This window comes from Apostichopus japonicus, chromosome 6, assembly GCF_037975245.1.
Source record: "Apostichopus japonicus isolate 1M-3 chromosome 6, ASM3797524v1, whole genome shotgun sequence".
In the NCBI taxonomy this organism is placed as follows: domain Eukaryota; kingdom Metazoa; phylum Echinodermata; class Holothuroidea; order Aspidochirotida; family Stichopodidae; genus Apostichopus; species Apostichopus japonicus.
The window spans coordinates 15,395,314-15,408,323 of NC_092566.1; the positions used below are offsets into that span (position 1 = coordinate 15,395,314).

General features: G+C 37.5%; 1 protein-coding gene across 1 annotated transcript in view; it reads left to right on the top strand.

Moving 5' to 3' along the window:
• LOC139969085 (isovaleryl-CoA dehydrogenase, mitochondrial-like) overlaps nucleotides 1-13,010 on the top strand; it is a 34,379-nt gene that overhangs the window by 2,630 nt on the left and 18,739 nt on the right. Inside the window, exons 2-6 of the mRNA XM_071973848.1 lie at nucleotides 6,768-6,857; nucleotides 7,701-7,752; nucleotides 8,875-9,044; nucleotides 10,398-10,491; nucleotides 12,592-12,725. Coding sequence (XP_071829949.1) covers nucleotides 6,768-6,857; nucleotides 7,701-7,752; nucleotides 8,875-9,044; nucleotides 10,398-10,491; nucleotides 12,592-12,725 — 540 coding nt within the window. The remainder of the gene's footprint in view (nucleotides 1-6,767; nucleotides 6,858-7,700; nucleotides 7,753-8,874; nucleotides 9,045-10,397; nucleotides 10,492-12,591; nucleotides 12,726-13,010) is intronic.

The window sequence follows — 13,010 nt, forward strand, 5'->3', positions numbered from 1 at the left end:
CCGAATTTCTTGTCCTCTGGAAATTTGGGGGGGCAGTCTGCCCCCCCCCCGCCTCGTACGCCTATGTATAAAGCCTAACTACGATGTCCTCCTTCAGAAAACTAAAGTTCCTCTTGATCATACCTAAAACCCTATTACCTCTTTTAGCAGCTTCAAGACAATGTTTAGAAGGTTGCAGAGATGAGTCAATGTAGATACCTAGGTCTCTTTCAACAGAGACCTCCTGTAACTCCACACCATTAAGATTGTATGTAAACTTTTGGTTACTACTACCAATGTGCATTACCTTACATTTATCAATATTAAAAAGCATTTGCCACCCCTGAGACCAGGAAAAAATCTTATCCAAATCCCCTTAAAATTTCTCAGAATCGCTTTTGGAAGAGACCTTAGAATACAATTTGGTGTAATCAGCAAACTTCTTAGCTTTACACAAAATATCTCCGTCGATGTCATTTATATAGGCAACAAACAACAAGGGACCTAATACAGACCCTTGTGGAACCCCACAAGTAACGTTCTGCCAAGAAGAAGCACAGCCTTTAATTGCCACCCTCTGTTCCCTATTACCAAGCCAATTCCCGATCCAAGACAGTAAATTCCCTATGACACCCATGCTCTTCAGCCTAAGTAAAAGATGCTGGTGGGGAACTTTATCAAAGGCCTTCTGGAAGTCCAAGAACACAACATCTACAGACCTCTGCCTATTTAGTGAACTTGTTACATCTTCCATAAACTCAAGGATATTAGTGAGACAAGATCTTTTTTGACAAAAGCCATGTTGAGACTCTCTGATCAAAGACTGACTGCTGAAGTGACAGACCATAGACCTTTTAACAATAGACTCCATGACCTTACAAACTACACTAGTGAGACTAACGGGCCTATAATTACAGGGCTTAGACTTATCACCCTTCTTGAAAATTGGGGTAATATTAGCACATCTCCAGTCCCTAGGAACATATCCTTCATCCATAAATTTACTAAAAACCAACGAGAGTGGAACACAGAAATGGTGTGCAAAAGTCTTCAACAAATACGGATGGATTGCATCCGGTCCAGAAGCTTTAGAAACATTTAGACGAAGCAGCTCCTTTAAGACAACCTCATCCGAAAATAAGACCGTATCCAGTTTAGGCCTATCACTGCCTCCCTGAAAATCTAGAAAACTACTCGTATCTTCCCTTGTGAAAACCGACACAAAATAGTTGTTCAAAAGATCTGCAAGATCCTGACTATCAGTAACTATATTATCAGCCTGTGGTGCCCTAAGAGAAACAATTGCATCTTTAACTTTCTGCTTTGACCTGACATAAGAAAAGAAGGCCTTTGGGTTATCCTTAATTTTTAGGGCAATGCTTTTTTCGAAATTCAATTTTGCATCAGAGACTAAGCATTCTACCTTCAGCTGATGAATTTTAAACTTGGCCAAAAGAGAATCAGATTTAGTCCTCCTAAACAACTTCCACATTCTACGTTTTTGCCTAATTGCACATCTAACTTTCTTATTCATCCAGTGAGGCATACTGCTTTTACGACGACGATTCTTCCACGGAACATGATTTTCCATAATGACCTTTATTTTATCAGCAAAACAAATCCAAGACTGAGAAGCACTCATATCTCTAAACAAATTAATCCAATATACTGTAAGGCTTCATAATTGACGCACCTTCGTAAATGACGCACCTTCAAATATTAGTAGCAATGTAAGTATGTACAGTATGTATTTAAGATCCTCCTGCAAGCAGGAACTTGCGAAGAAGTCATCATTGGCTTATCATAGCCACAAGCTGACCGAAGTCAGTCTCTTAGATTCATATTTTAACGTCCATGATTATGAATTGTCAATTGTCAAGCACTCTGTAACTGGACGACATATATTAATCTTGGAGTGACTCAAACTCGGGACCTGTTATGATTGAAAGGACTGGCGTAAACCACTGATCTAACACTCCCTTAGCAAACAGGCTGCAATGATACAGCAGGCAACCTAAACTTTTTGCAGCCAAGCAGAGTTACATATTTGATGAATTTTAATCCATTTCCAGTATACGCGGATGGAATGTTTTTTTTAAAGAGCTCTTTAACACCCTCCCCACAATTTTTTAGCATTGGGAAATTTTACTCCCTACAAATAACCAAAATTATCACTACTCTCTGGGACCTGACCTGTCTAAGCTCAGAGGCTCAGAGCATACACTAAGACCTACACTACTGTTAGCCCTATTGACAAATGTTTCAATTTAGGGGTATGAAAAAACTTGACAAGGCTGACATTTTGTGGGCAAATTCTGATCAATTGTATGCTACATAGACACAGAACAATACATTTTTTGGAGATCATTACATTTCTGAGGAACTACACATATGAGAAACGCATACAGTTGAGTGATTTGAATTTTTCGTTGATAGACATTGTTAATCAAATCCTTAAGTGCGTCAATTATGAGCCCACCATGCTACTACTACTAGACTACTAGTGCTACGAGTACTTAGTAGGCCCAACAAAGTACTAGGCTAACTTAACTATACTAGAGGCTAGTAGCAGGACTAGTAGTAGAACTACCTGCCTAGACCTAAGTTGCATAATTATGCAAAGACTATTTTGTATCTTGGAACAGCGACGTAGCCAGGAATTTGAAAGGGGGGGAGCACTTTTTGCGATTGATATCGATTTTCAAAAATTTAGGCACGACTATCTGAGCGGAGCGCCACCATCGGTTGGCGCGGAGCGTACAAGAAAATTTTTGGTTTTACAAACCCCCCAGATGGCCGGAAACGGCCCTTCCCGAGTGTTCATGCTGGTTCCATGGCCTCTTGCTAACTTCAGACACCTCATTCAATATCACTTTTCAACCAAAAAAACAAACGAGTTAAGATAGTACATAATTCAATAATACATAATGCATTTAAAATTAGCAAGGTACATGTACAGAGTAGTCTTACTTTTCAACTGCTGATACTTGTAGTTACATATATAGATAGGCCAGAAATGTCTTAGATACTACTATAGCCAGTAATTGTCTTTGATACAACTGTAAATGTTTAAGTTAGCCTAATAAGAGAAGGCGAGAGCTATCCGACGATTGCCATCTGATTCAAATTTCTCAACTGTTTTCTCAACTGAAATATTATCTGCGTAAACAGGTTCTTAACTAGATGTTACAACACTGACAAGATCGGATCCTATAGTCTTTTTCGGCGGGTAGAGTGTTGAAAGAAACGGCACGCGATAGAAATGACAGCCTAAATTAGAAGACTAGGTCACCTAATTAAGCCATATTCTTGCTACGTTCATTTCAATAGTTATTCCTGTCTAGACTCTTAAACTCGTCCAACAAGCTTATGGATTTGAAATATGGGTGTTTTCAAAAAAAGATAACTTGGCCAAAAAAAGTGTAGGCCCGGGCCCACAGTGCTACATACTGGCTACGCCCCTGATCATATGATATCATATTATCAGCAGATTTTGTTTCCTGTTTGAATCCTTTTACATGTTCTTTTACATAATATATCAGAAAGACAAACATAGTGCTCTTTTACAATTTTTCAAGTAGGATGATTCTTGTTTATTGTCCAATGTCAGGACTTTAATACATTTGACCAACTTAACTGATGGACAATATAAACTTTCATATTTTGGAATATAGCCAGATATGCAGTGGCCTAAAAACAAATATCGTTATCGCAGTGTATTAGCAGTGTAATAATTATTTATAGGAAGTGCGTATCACGTACGATTGCTAGCTTAGCTTCATAACATGCTGTTCGTGCAACAACTTAGGACGAATGATAGAAAGGATGAGAACGAACGTTGTCGACGTTGTTGTGCATACGGTTCGTGACATTCCATAGAGTGCGGTTAGGTAGGCAATATGTATTTTATTACGCAGTGGCCAACTGTAGGCTTGTAATAGGCTATAGGCTAAAGTTAGCTAATTGCATCTGCCAAACTAAGTAAGTAGTTGAATCAGTAGGCGTGAATGTTACTACAATTATAATTGAGTTAACGGAGCTGACGAGTATTCAAGATCAAAAGAGCACTGACATAATACCATGCTAAAAAAACAACAGTTTTTAAACATTTTTTTCGACACTGAAAGGGGGGAGCGGTCGCTCCCCCTGCTCCCCCCCTGGCTACGTCCCTGGTCTTTGGAAGAAGGTACTGATAAACCTGGTGTATCACAAACTATGACTGTGTAAGTATAACAGGCATCACACAGAGATAGAATGCAAGGAGGTTACAGTTAGAAGGCCAGTTTTATGTCTAACGTTTTATGATCTCATAGATACAGAAAATGGTGAGGTGCATACGGCAGGCTGCTTAAATCTGAACTTTTATCGGTCATGGGTCATGATACTGAATAATGCATTAGATGGACAAATTTTATATGTATGAATGAACCTTAATATACTACAGACTACAGGGAAGCTATACAAACAGTACAATACACTAGGCCTACCTGCATTTATCTAATCAAGCATACGGCCAGCATTCTGCACTTAAAGCTGGTTGATGTGCTTGCATTTTAATATGGCATAACCACAAAGATACTTGATCATAAAGAGTTCTATAGAGGCCCAGGTCATTATTGTACTGTATAGGGCTCTAGCCTTGTTCTGAAACCTACAGCGGGCTACCAGTATCGTACATTAAATGTCATCATATTTAAAACTGTGATGAAAAATACAGTGGGCCAAGATGACTTTTCCACAAAAAACAATCCATCTCGGTAAATTCCTAGCAAATCTCTTACTGATGTAAAGTCTGTATTAGTCTACATATAACCTAGATGATCATGAGCCATGAAGTAAAGTTTTTTGTTGTGTATAAAGGATATATATCCATGCAGCTGAATTGTTTGTTCTCGCGTCCATGAAATTATAAGTTCCCCGAAAAATTTATCTTCTTTTCTTTCTTCTCACTTGTCACATTTGCATAAAAATGTAATTTTTAGAAGTTGGCATTTCAACTAGGTTTGCCTGTATATTAGTCATGTGGATTTCAGATGCATTCCACTCAGGTATTTAAGTAGAGTTTGACTGAACAATGATGAACTGTATTCGTGTGATTATTTGTGGAGGTACTTCTACGTAGTGTACTCAAAGAGTTTGATGAATGTGCTATCAAAGCAAATGTTCAGTAGAGGCTGTACTGTACTGTACATTCAGCACATACAGTATGTATGAAAACAGTGCAAATATATAGAGTACAGTACTGTCCTTTCAATTAATTAATTAATTAATTAATTACAGGACTTTGATACAGGTACAGTATTTGATAAGGAGTGGTCTTAGAAACTTTTCAAAACTGTCTTAAAAAGTCTTCTCAAATATCATACCATGCTACTGCACCTACTGTAAGTGCAATTTGGTTGTGATCTGGTATTATTGACAATAGATCTTCTAGGCCTAACCACACAACAGACACTCATCAGTACCTCCAGAAAATTCTTGTAATCATCATAATTTAAAGAGCTGCATTTTGCATTTGAATCAAATTTATTAGAGGTTCAATAGGTCATTGAAAATGTCTTGTTCAGTTCAGCCACCAAATTGGTACCAAGCAAAATGGTTGAAATTAGGCATAGATTTTCACTGCTGAAAAAAAAAGTTAAATTAATGGATACAAAATTATCCTCTTTGAAAAATTCAACAAATGTTATCAACTGGTTACAAACCTGTACAGTAGGTACAGTAGGTCACATTGTTAGATGTAATGGTACAGTAGTTAATTTGTGATTATTACAAAGCTTAATAATCAGAATATTCAAAAAATAATATCATTCATCTGAATAAAAAATGCTGATATATATATTTCTTATTTTTACTGCCTACTATAAAACTATTTGCCTCCATTGACTCATTCAATTGTAGAATTTAATTCTTGCTATGAAATTTTTTGAAAATAAGTAAAGAGGGTGACAGTGGAAGGTACAGTAGAAGTATTAAGCACTGGTAATTTTCTGTAAATTTTAACATCTTGGTTCATGTTGGGGCCCTATACTGAATTGTACTGTAAGGTTGTTTTTAAACTCTGTGACCATTTATGAGGTTTTCATAAATTTGCGACCAATGCTGTATGAAGACTTTTAACTGATAGATCCATTTATATCTGACCATACCTGATTAATGGTCAATAAGATTATACAACCGTTCGTTTTTTTCATCATTCTTTGGCCAGACTGTGTGCGTGTACAAAGGTCAGCATTTAAGCCAAGTTGATCAACTGTGATGTTATTTTGAGCAATATGGAGAGAGATAGAAATTTAAGAGAGCGTTGTGGTCATGTGGTTTAAGGCAGTGGACTTGTGATCTAAGGTTTGCAGGTTTGAATCCTGGCCAGATCATTCTGTTGTGTCCTTGGTCAAGGCACTTTGTCTCCATTGCCTCTCTTCACCCAGGTGTATAAATGGGGACCTTTGAGATAAAACTGTCAGCTGGGCGCTGTTTAGCTGCTGCCATGTGGAGGGATTGCCTCTGTGTTTGACAGGTTATCATTGACCAGGGTAATATTGTGATGCGCCTTGAGCACAGTTATCGGTGGATATATGTCTGCACTTTATAAATCCTCAATATCACTTATATTATTATCATTGCCGCCATAGTTCGATCGGATGCATTTGATGCAAATAGTGGTTTTGAGTCCCATGAATCTGTGACCACGTTCACAGGGCTTTCATTTCGTTGATCACTTGTGTTGTCTACTATTTAACTGTTTATGACCAACATAATAACCCGTACTATCCTTTCTGTAATTCCAGCTCCGGCAAGCTGTTTTCAGGTTTGTTCAAGATGAGCTGGCACCCAAAGCTGCAGAAATTGATGCCACAGATGAATTCACAGAGAGAAGGGTAAACTTTTTGTTCTTTTAACGGCGGAAACATTTGATTTTGATTTAAAAAGTATGAAAGAATTACATGCGCTGTATGTTCGATGTATATATCCCCGCACAATTTGCATTCAATTCCTACGTGTCGTTTTTGAGATAACAACATTGAAATTTGACCCGTTTTGCGCTAAACGTCAACTTGAAGCAAACAGGTGTGATGTCACATGTACAGTACATACCGACCAGTGTTTTTTTTCCCTTTCAAATCTTTGTTCACTTTTCTTCAAAATTGGGATGTATTAGTTATAAAGGGAGATATTGTTTTAATATCATTAGAATGCGCTTCAAGTCACTAGTATATTGATAACTTCACTTCCCATTTATATGTAAAGTTGGAGCCATATTTTACAGTCAGTTCAAAGTAAAAAAAAGTAATGTGAAAATAATAAAGTAAAACAAAACCACTTTTCCTGTTTTCAGTGTGCAAGTATGACATCACAGCTGTTTGCCTCAAGTTCACTTACGGTACAGACTGTGCTGACTTCAATTGTCAATTTTCTGGAGAATGCTACGTAGGAATTGCCTGAAAAGTTTAATTTCAACAGGATGCTTTGTATGTTCCTTTGTCATCAGTGGAGAATATAAATTTTCCTTTAAGCTATATCTTTGTAACAATGTTATTTTTTGTGCTGAAAACATTTTAATGGAAGGTACAAGTTCCACAGAAAATGTTTGAAGTACTGACTCACTGGGTAACTGGTACTGTACACCATAAGTACTGTGAAAACTTGAACTAATAATTTTTGGGAAGATCAAATGACTAATTTGTCTCTTTTCTTGAACCTCCATGATTTTTCTTTATTAGGATCTTTGGAAGAAGATGGGTGATTTGGGCCTCCATGGGATCACAGTTCCTGGTAAGTGAAATAGATAACATTTTTTCATCTATATATAGTGAAATTACAATAAGAACTCCTGTGAAGCCGGTTGTTTGTCCATGCTACTGTACAGTACCTCTGTCTTGGGTGCTCCATTCTAATGCTAATACCACCGTATACTGTCCTCACATATCATGCTTTGAAGCACTCGTACTGACAGTACGAGCAGTTGCTAATGTTTCTCAGATTCTAATGCTAATACCACTCTATACTGTCCTCGCGTGTCATGCTGCAAAGCACTCGTACTGGCAGTACAGTACAAACAGTTACTAACCCTATACCTGATAGCAAACCAGGTACTGTTGTATATATCCTGCTCATACTATCATTAGAACAGGAACATAAAGACACTGCAGGGATGTGCCCACGCTATGCGGCACTGGGCGACAACGCCCAGCACTTAAAATTACACCCCTAGCACTGTCATAAAAATCATGAATCCTGCCCAGCACTATTTTCATCTAAATTCCCGACATTCCTATATTCAACATAAATTGAAAAACAAAAAATTTAAAAATGTAAATTGTTAGCAAAACTAGTACTTGTGTATGTGCTTAAAAAGCTACACAAAATGCCAGCATTTGGCATCTGAGTACCTTAAAAAATCGGACACCCCCTCCCCCTTAGACCCCTCCCCCAGGACGGCGATCAGTATACCCGGCACTCAGGAAATCCTGGCCACATCCCTGCACTGTGTTGGTACTTTTAGTTTCCATCTCATTTTTAATTATAAACTACCCCACCAGGTACATAAGTATGTCATAAACCACAAAAAAAAACAAAAAAAAACAATGGGGTTTAACGTACTGGATATATACCGTAAAACTTCAATCTGTCTTCTATCAAAGCTATCGCATTCACACATCGCAGGACCCCCCCCCCCCCACTAGTTTGGCCGCCACATGCATCCTGAAGTTCCTGTCCTCAGATGCAGCAGTACCCGATAAGGTGCTCCTTATCCCATGATGAGCACACCCGAGTGTAAAAACTTGACTCGGCCTATTAGCCCGAAACCTTCAAATTCTCACATAATATCTCTTCACTTGTAAAAGTTTTTCATAAATGACAGTACTGTACACAGCAACTACTTTCTTATTGCAGAAGAGGATGGGGGAACAGGAGGCGGTTACTTGGACCATTGTATCGTCATGGAGGAGGTATCGAGAGCCTCTGGAGCCATCGCTCTCGCCTACGGTGCTCACTCCAACCTCTGTATCAACCAGATCAGTCGGAACGGGACTGCAGAACAAAAAGCCAAATATCTTCCTAAGGTATCCACTTTTGAACGTGAGCTTTCAGTTGGTAAAGTAACTGAAAGCTCTTCCTCCCAGGCTTCCTCTTTTACTTGCACTCATTTCGTGAACGGATCGCCGAGTCAACGAATTGTAATAGCTAATTTACCGTATCGAGCCAAGGTGAACACCAGATAGGCATGAACTAGGAAAGAAAACATAAAGATTTGCTTGTGGGGATGCAAAATTTCTGTACGACTCTTGTCGAAAGCATTTACGGAGCCCTACTACAGAGGGTTGTTTCATCACAAACTTTGTTCAGTGGTTGGATTCAGCTCGGCAATCCAATTATGCTGGAATGTGGCTATCTTTAAACCCGGGAATATTTATAGAAACAAAGCTGGCAGTCAAGTTATATATATAATATATATATATATATATATATTTATATATATATATATATATATATATATATATATATATATATATATACATAAAACTAAAGTTCTGGTTAAAAGTAATCTGTTAACACTCAAGGATGTTGTCAGGACTAAAATGTAATACATAACATGACCTTAATTCCAACCACCTCCCCACCCCCATCCCCCCCTTCATTTCAATCTAGTGCCAGTCATTGTTTGTTTCAAAACCTCAGAAGTTTCACTTTTCCCAAAATATGAAGTAAATCCTCTGGTAATTAAATGTTAGTAACCCTCTAGTAATTAAGTGAAGTTAATCCTATGGTAATTAAATGAAGTTAATGAAGGCAATTACTGTATCTCAGAGACCCAATGACATCAACTTCAGCTCAGATTAAGAGGTATATATGCAAATTACAGACTGTTTGGATCTATGCATATTTACTTTAAAATCATATAACACCTACCGCAGGATTATTATTATTATTGATATATTTATTGTGTATAAGTATTGGAAATGAGTGATGGAGCTAAGCTGCATGGTTGGCAGCTGTGGCTGGCATCGACCGGCACTCCGCCTCGATAAATTGATTCTTTACCTTCCTGACCAGCACCTGGCCTATTGCCACAAAATCAGTAGGCTCATTAATGAGCAGAATTCTGGACATTTTTAACCCTTTTAATGACCAAAACTAACCGGGACATTTAGAAACAGCAAATCAGTAGGCTCATTAGTGAGCAGAATTCTAGACATTTTTAACCTTTTTAATGACCAATACAGCTCTCAACTTTTCCTGACTCCGTCCCCTAAATGTAACAATTGTAATGATATCTAGATCTCAAAGTTGAGAAGTCTGTTTGAATGCTCATGATGGCCCGATACAAACTTCACAATTTGAAATATTTAGAAGATTTAAGGAGAATAACGTTTCCCAATTTCGTTAGTTACAAATTTCTTGATCTCTTTTCACAGTTGATAAGTGGAGAACATATCGGGGCTCTTGCCATGAGCGAGACAAACAGTGGATCGGATGTTGTGTCCATGAAATGCAAGGCAGAACTTAAAGGTAAGGCAGAGTTTTGAAAGATGACGTGCGAAATATCGTTTGAGGTTTTAGTCATGGTTTTATATTTAAAGCCGAAATGTGTGAAGTGCATGTAGTGCAATCATATCTGAATTTTTTAGAGATAGATAGATAGACATACAGACAGACAGATAGATAGACAGACATACAGACAGACAGACAGACAGATAGATAGACAGACAGTTAGACAGACAGACAGTTAGACAGACAGACAGTTAGATAGATAGACAGATAGATAGATAGGCAAATAGATAGACAGACATACAGATAGACAGACAGACAGTTAGATAGATAGACAGACAGACAGACAGTTAGATAGATAGACAGACAGGCAGTTAGATAGATAGACAGACAGACAGACAGACAGTTAGATAGATAGATAGATACACAGACATACAGATAGACAGACAGACATATATAGTAAGAGTAAGCATAACTTTATTGATCCTTAAAAGGAAACTACAGTGCTCACAAGGAAAAAAACAGAAAAGAGTAAGAAGTAAAACTAAAAAGAAAGAAAAACACGACAAAGCAGCAGGCTGTAAGAAAAGGCAAGAAAGATAATCTAACGTTTAAAATTAATATAATGAGTGTTAATAGCCTGAGGAATGAGAGATAAACTATAGCAGGTTTGGGTATAACAGATGGAGGCTGCCTGATCCTACCACTGTGTGGGATTACTTGTCTCATAAGGTGGACATAGTGGGGGGATTACTGTCAGTCCAAAGGGAATCCAGTTGGCTACGAATTAGGCAGCGGTAAACACAGTCCACCTTCTCCTGTACCTCACCAATCACCCGCCCGCCCCTCTAATACATTTATTGAAAGCTCCTTTTCGGTTATTGTAGCATTGCCTCTCCCAGCAAATTAGATAGATAGGATGGTAGGATGGATGGATTTATTGATTTGAGTTTTTAACTCTTTGGCAACATTTTGACATGCCTAACAGAACATGCATTGTGAAAATTATTCATATATATTAAATTATTCATGTATTATTCATATGCAAATTAGTGTGTGCCACTTGGTTTCATTCGCAGGCATTTTTTAATTGAAACTGGGTAACGATTTACAAGGACGAAAAAATCTGAGACATGAAATACTGAGTTAAAATTTAAAATCAGAAATCATTTAAACTCCAGATTATTCATTTTATTAGTAGTAACATGGAAAAATGTTAAAATTGAATGGAATCAGTCATTATATCAATTTATTACGTTAATTTCCCAAAATATAAAAAAATATATAGAAAGGTGATTTTATACTCTTAAATATTGTGATTAGAGTGTTGTGACACTTGGCTGAGTATAAAAAACTTTATTTGAAAAGTTTCAGCTTCTTTGGCCCCCCCCCCCCCCTTCTTTTTGTCTTGTAAGATTTCTTTAGGTAACCAGAATTTTGCATAAGTTTCTCTGAAACTTCCTCTCCGTTTTGTGTAAATTTCAGTCACAAAGTTATGTTTCTGTATTCTCGTAGATGTTATGGTTTCTATCATTATAAATATGAATTCTGTTAATATTACACTAGTGTTTTTCTCACCATGTTCTTTCCACTGCACCACTATTTCGATAAATACATCATAAATGAATTAAAAAGAGAAAAAAAAATCAGAATTGTCAAAGGTTCATAACATCGTCTCTGCAGACAGACAGACATATAGATAGATAGACAGACAGATACACAGATACACAGACATACATATAGATAGATAGACAGACAGACAGACAGATAGATATACAGACAGACAGACAGACAGACAGACAGATAGATAGATCGATATACACACCTTCAGATAGCTAGATAGATATACAGACAGACAGATAGACAGACAGATAGATAGACAGATATACAGACAGACATACAGATAGAAATTGAATTTGTCAAAAGGCTAACAAATTTTTCTTTTCACTATTAATCGCAACAACCTTGTTTTATTTTGTCTTATTCTTTTTCTTTCCGGTCATCTACAGTATTTCCCCCAAAAAAGGGGTGAAGGGAAAAAAAAGGGGGAAGGAGGGGGGAGAGAAGGCCTATATTTGAATGCCAGCCACTTTGATTGATTTCTGCTTTATCGTCTTTCAGGTGATTACTATGTTTTAAACGGAAGCAAGTTCTGGATCACCAACGGCCCAGACGCGGACGTTCTCGTTGTCTACGCCAAGACTGACCCAAAGGCCAAAGCTCAACACGCAATATCGACTTTCCTCATCGAAAAGGTATCGTCACACTCGAGCATGAACCCAAAAAAGTCTGACATTGAAAGACCATAATTATTTGTGGTACGGAGAGGGAGGAATGTCTGCATGGGATTCAATACTCCGTCTAGGTCTCCGAGTTTTATAAAACGGAAATTATATTGAAGATGATAAAAAGTTTGCTTTCATTCATAGGTTTTAATAAATAATTATATTGCTGCTGTTTATTTAGGCAATTATTTCATATCTGCAGTGGAAGATGTTACATTTTACCCTGATTCTAGTATCAGGAAGATTTCTGTGTAG